At 45.9% G+C, this 5,341-nt stretch overlaps 1 protein-coding gene across 1 annotated transcript in view; it reads right to left on the bottom strand.

Annotated features, from left to right (window-relative positions):
* LOC103212024 (uncharacterized protein C17orf47 homolog) overlaps positions 1 to 2,501 on the bottom strand; it is a 2,933-nt gene extending 432 nt beyond the window's left edge. Inside the window, exons 1-2 of the mRNA XM_042783295.1 lie at positions 905 to 2,501; positions 162 to 250 (exon numbers count right to left, since the gene is read on the bottom strand). Coding sequence (XP_042639229.1) covers positions 162 to 250; positions 905 to 2,501 — 1,686 coding nt within the window. The remainder of the gene's footprint in view (positions 1 to 161; positions 251 to 904) is intronic.
* Positions 2,502 to 5,341: the final 2,840 nt, after the last annotated feature.

Below are 5,341 nucleotides of genomic sequence, written 5' to 3' on the forward strand. Positions count from 1 at the left end.
TATATATATATGTTCTAATTCCCAAAGGAATAACTCTCATGATGGAATTTTAGGTAAGATGAGAAATTTCTCTGCTCCTTCATGTCAAAACCCCAGCTAGCACCCTCATAACAGACCTACATCTGTAGATATATAGCCACCCTCTAACTCCTCCTTCCCACCCCAAGCCCCCCAATAGGCCCTGAAAAGAAAGAAAAGCACAGACCTTTTAGCCACCAGAGGATATGATCGTACATTTCCTCACAGTAATCTGAAAGAGATTGTTGATTTTTTTTGTCCTCTGTCAGATGCATGTAACCCCACCCCACACTACTTATATCTCTCTGTCTACTCCACATTTCTCCACCCAAAAGTTCCCTCAGCCCTTAATCCTCCAAGAAGCAACCCTAGCTTAGGAGTAAATATCACAGTCCCACTCTGCCTATTCTTCTCTCATACCTTCTCTCTGTGCTACTGTTAATGCCTTTCCTCTCCTGGAAGTCCAAGTCTCAGCTCATCTCTGCCCTACCTTCTCCATGTTGTTGCCAGAATATTTACCTGAGGACCTTATTCTCTTTAACAACCCTTGCCAGCCCTCATCCCAACTCAGTTCTTCATCTCCAGTCTTGGGAAGCAGCTTCTGACCCTGTAAACCATTCTCTACTACCTTCCATTGAAGAGTTAAGCAGCATTGCCTGGAGCACTCAATGCTTGCTGCTAGGTCCAAGCATTGTCATCAATGTCATTAGCTTGGGGCTCAAAGAAGCTGGCAGGAATGAGTCAGGAGGCTCAAAGATGAGACTAGATTTGACACTGCAGGAGGGTAACCTCGAGGCCCAGAATGAAAAGGAGGCCTTTCCTGCCCACCCAGACATCCCACCTCACTAAACTGGGCTGCACCTGGGCAGTCTGTTTCTTCACATACCCAAGAAGAAAGCACTAAACCTTTCAGTGGGTTGTCTGGAGGTGTGCTTGGGGGCCTGTGGCACTTCCCTCAGTGGTGCCCGGTTTGGAGACTCTTTTGCTGCTGCTGGTGATGGTGGTGATGGTGGTGGTGGTGATGTTGGTGGTGGTGGTGGTGATGGACTTGCCTTCTCTCTCTGGGATGTCGCATCCTCACAGAAAGGATTTGAGTCCTTTTCAAAAAAGGACAATAAAGAGTCTAGGAGAGTAGGGGACTTAGGCTCAACATCAGGTGTTGCTGGCCGGCTTTGAGGCACTTCACCCTCAGGATTGAGTAAGGCCCACCATGAACAGTCAGGCCCATATCTAGGTAAGGATCGAGGAGGTAAGGGCCGAGGGGTCAGTTCCAGTTCTGCATGGATGGGGGGCTTTTGAGTGGGTCCTGTGGATGTGTGGACAGCTTCTGGGGGTCTTTGGATGGGCTGCTTGTAGACAGGCTCTGTAGACACAGAGATAGACTGTTTCTGGGAACGCTCAGGCACTGCGCGGACTGTTGCACATTGAGCTGTCTGTACTGACTGCCCCCCTGGGGAGATGGTGACCCTGCGGCCAAACTCACTGTCTCCTCTGGTTGAGGACTTTATGTTGGACGCCACCTCTGATGACACTGAGACCTTTGTGAAGGCCTTGGGTTCAGCATAGATAGAATACTTGTGGGCAGACTCAGGCTCTGTACGCACGGAAACTCGGTGCCCACTATCCATATCTCTGAGGGAAAGTTTGATAGATGATTCCAACTTTGTATTCTTATGCAAGGCCTTGGCATCTGAGCAAATTGAGCTGTAAGGACCCAATTCAGACTCCTGGCCGGGGATCCTTCTCTGGGCTGTCCGACACTCTACAGAGCCCCGGCTGCTGCCATGTTCTGGGCTAGAGGGTCTCCCTGGAGATCTGATCTCAGCAGCAGTCACAGTCCTCCGAATGGGTTCCGTTTGGACCACTGCATCCTTTGGATGAACCAAAATCTTACGGGGAATTCTGACCCCTTGTGGGTTCTGGACCTTAGAGGGTGGTTCTTCCTCTTTTAAGACTTGTAAGTTATCCTTCTGGTCTAGAAAACTCAACCGGCGAGGGGCTTTGGCATCTGCATTTAATGAGGAGCGATGGCTGCTCTCACGCCCAGCAAGAGACATATTTCTTCGTGCTGCTTCCTCCCTCGGTAAGCTAACATTCCGCTGTGTGGAGACACTGTGGGAAGCTGCTACTGAGTGAGTTTGCTGTTTCTTCCGGGGAGGAGAGGCTGGACGGGATGCTTCTGATCTTGGCTGGGTCTCATTGCCTCGAGAGGAGGATGCTCGGGAGAGGTTAGGCCCTGACTGAGGGGAGAGAGGTCGAGGATAGTCTGCTGCGGTGGGCTGCGAAGGTTCTGACTTTCGTTGGGAAGGAGTGCTCAGGGAGATGGCAGCACCTTGCTGGCTTGAGGCAGCAACAGACCCATGTCCCCTGTGAGGGGATGTATTACTAACCTCAGCTCCTCTATGTCCTGAAACTGCTACTTTGGACCCAGCTTTATTTGTCTTGACCACTTGATAGACTGTGCTCCTCTGAGTAGATCCCATATTTCACCATCTGACTTGTTGTATTGAGGGTCCTAGTGAAGCCTGAATATTTACCCTTGGTTTTAAGAGCTGTTGTTCTAAGAATGTCTTAAATAGTCCCCTTAGCTACCTCTCTTTCTGCTGATGTCATAAAGAAAGGAGCTTCCTATTAAACATGCTGGCCACTAGCCAAAATTCTTCAGAGAATCTCAGGCATGCCTGAAAGGAAACTGTGGACTTGTCTTTGGAGTTGACACCACCAAGCCTTGGGCCAAATTCTTAGCAAAACTGTGATTTCCTTACATATGGGGAAGGCTCCAGAGTTTCCTTACTCTCCCCAGATTCTAGGAATTCTCAAGGACTCATCCAGAGAAGGAGTTGGCCAGAAGATTGGTTTGGCTACCCAAACCAATCAAGCTGGGTTAAGGCCCAGTTTTAATAAGGTAAAAGTTACTAAGTAATTGCAATTTTGTTTGGCATTACACTGTGTACAAGTCAAAAAATAGCCTTTTCCAGGTTTTGGTTGACCCTGGGGTAAAAATCCAGGTTGCTCAAATCAGAAATTCTCATACTTCTTGACCCAGGAGAGAGGATAATGTTGTAGAAAGGATTCAGCATTAAACAGTTATTGATTTCAATCATAAACGACTAGCTGTGCACCTTGGGCAAGTTAGCTGGCTTTTTTGAGGCTGGAAACCATTACTTAGTATACAGGTGTCACACAATACATGTTAGTGTCCTTTTTCACAATCTTTTGGTAGCTAATCAGCTGGACTCTGGTTCTCTGAATTTGAAGAGTGACCTTCCAACTTGGATGACCATTTTGGATAAGAAAGAGACTGTGTTACCTTCCTCTCCTTTTTACATGCTCTTCTCTCTCTTTCAGATACAGTCCCTGCCACATGTAAATCCCACTATCGACTCTGAAGAGTCATCAATTATAGAATGGTCAGATTCATTGTTTTCAAACTTTTTAAACTCAGCCTTCATTAGAGATGTAAAAGTGAAAACAGAAACCACACATTTTTATTAACAGTTACCGCAAGAAATTGAGAAACTTTGAGCTACTAATACAAGTCTTTAGAATATAAAAGCAGCCATTACATCTTGTTTTATATATTTAAAAAAAAAGGATAAAAGTTGAATATTTACAATTCAGATATCTTGAAGACAGTAAGTATAAATCAGGTTGGTTGGCAGACAATGTTTCTACCTGAGTATTTGTATGTGCTATAAGAATGTCCAGGTGTACAGTAGAGCTGACAAGGGGCAAGGTTGTGGTGGCTTCTTGGCCACAGCCAGCTACCCTGATGGAGTGAGTAGCTGGACTTGTGGGCTCAGGACCATGGTCACAGAGGATATCATACTCAATTGACATAACACACTACACAAAAATATAGTTCTACATCCTACTTTGGTGAGTAGTGACTAGGGTCTTAAAAGCTTGCAAGCAGCCATCTAGAGGCAACAATGGGTCTCCTCATCCAGAGCAAAGGAGAATGAAGAAAATCAAAGATGCATGGAAACATTTAGTCCAAGGGATTATTAGACCATGTAATCCTTAGTCTATATGAACATGAGACCACAAGAACTAGATGGTGCCCAGCTACCACTGCCAACCCCTCTCCACAAGCAGGAGATCCTGGCGAGTGGGAGAACAATTGGAACAAAACTCAAAATCATTGGGGGGGAAAAAAAAAAGACCAGGTTTGCTGGTCTGATAGAGCCTGGTGAGACTACTGAGAGTACGGCCCCTGGTTACCCTTCAGGTCTGGAATTGAACTCACTCCTGTGGCTTCCAGCCCAACAATAGACAGTTGCTTTTATATATATATATATATATAGTGAACGTTTACATCAGATAGATCCACTCCTTGGAGCGATGAATCGTGGGAGAACAGAAGGGCCGTCTTTGTACAGGGAGATAGCTCAGGGGTGGGAGTGCATGGGAGGGAAGGACACAGGGAAGAGGTTACTAAGTGGAGGAAGTGGGAATAGAGCTGTTACATTGTGGGAAATTGCAATCAATGTCATGAAACAAAATGTGTATGACATTGTGTATGGGAAATGAATTTGCTCTGTAAACTTTCACCCAAATCACAACAAAAATTTTTAAAAAAAGTATAAGCCAAGTTGGAGTGAAGATGATTCTTGTTGATTTATACTTGTCGTCATACGATTGTTGTTGTTGTTGTTAGCTGTCGAGTTGTCTTCGACTCATAGCAACCCAATGTATAGCAGAACGAAACACCAACCTGTCCTGCGCCAGCTCCGTGAGCCCTGCTATACTTGAGCCCCTCGCCACAGCCACTGTGTCAATCCATCTTGTTGAGGATCTTCCCCTCTTTCCTCGACCTTCCACCTTACCAAGGATGACATCCTTCTCCAGAGAATGGTCCCTTGTGATAACATGACCAAAATAGGTGAGACGAAGTCTGGCTATTCTTGCTTCCAAGGAGCATTCCGGCTGCACTTCCTCCAGGACAGATCTGTTAGTTCTTTTAGCAGTTCATGGTACTTTCAGCATTCTTCACCAGCACCACAACTCAAAAGCATCAATTCTTCTTCGGTCTTGCTTCTTCATTGTCCAGCTCTCACAGGCATATGAGGCATTTGAAAATATCATGCCTTATGTCAGGCACACCCTAGTCCTCAAGGAGACATCTTTGTTCCTCAGCACTTGAAAGAGGTCTTTTGCAGCTGACTTGCCCAGCGCTGTATGTCGTCTGATGTCCTGACTGCTGCTTCCATTGGCGTCGATTGTAGAAACAAGCAATGTGAAGCCTTTGACAACTTCAATATTCTCTCCATCTATCGTGATGCTGCTTATAGGTCCAGTTGTGAGGATTTTTGTTTTCTTT

The sequence above is a fragment of the Orycteropus afer genome, unplaced genomic scaffold (genome assembly GCF_000298275.1).
Source record: "Orycteropus afer afer isolate SDZICR_OR568_19922 unplaced genomic scaffold, OryAfe1.0 scaffold00834, whole genome shotgun sequence".
Lineage (NCBI taxonomy): Eukaryota > Metazoa > Chordata > Mammalia > Tubulidentata > Orycteropodidae > Orycteropus > Orycteropus afer.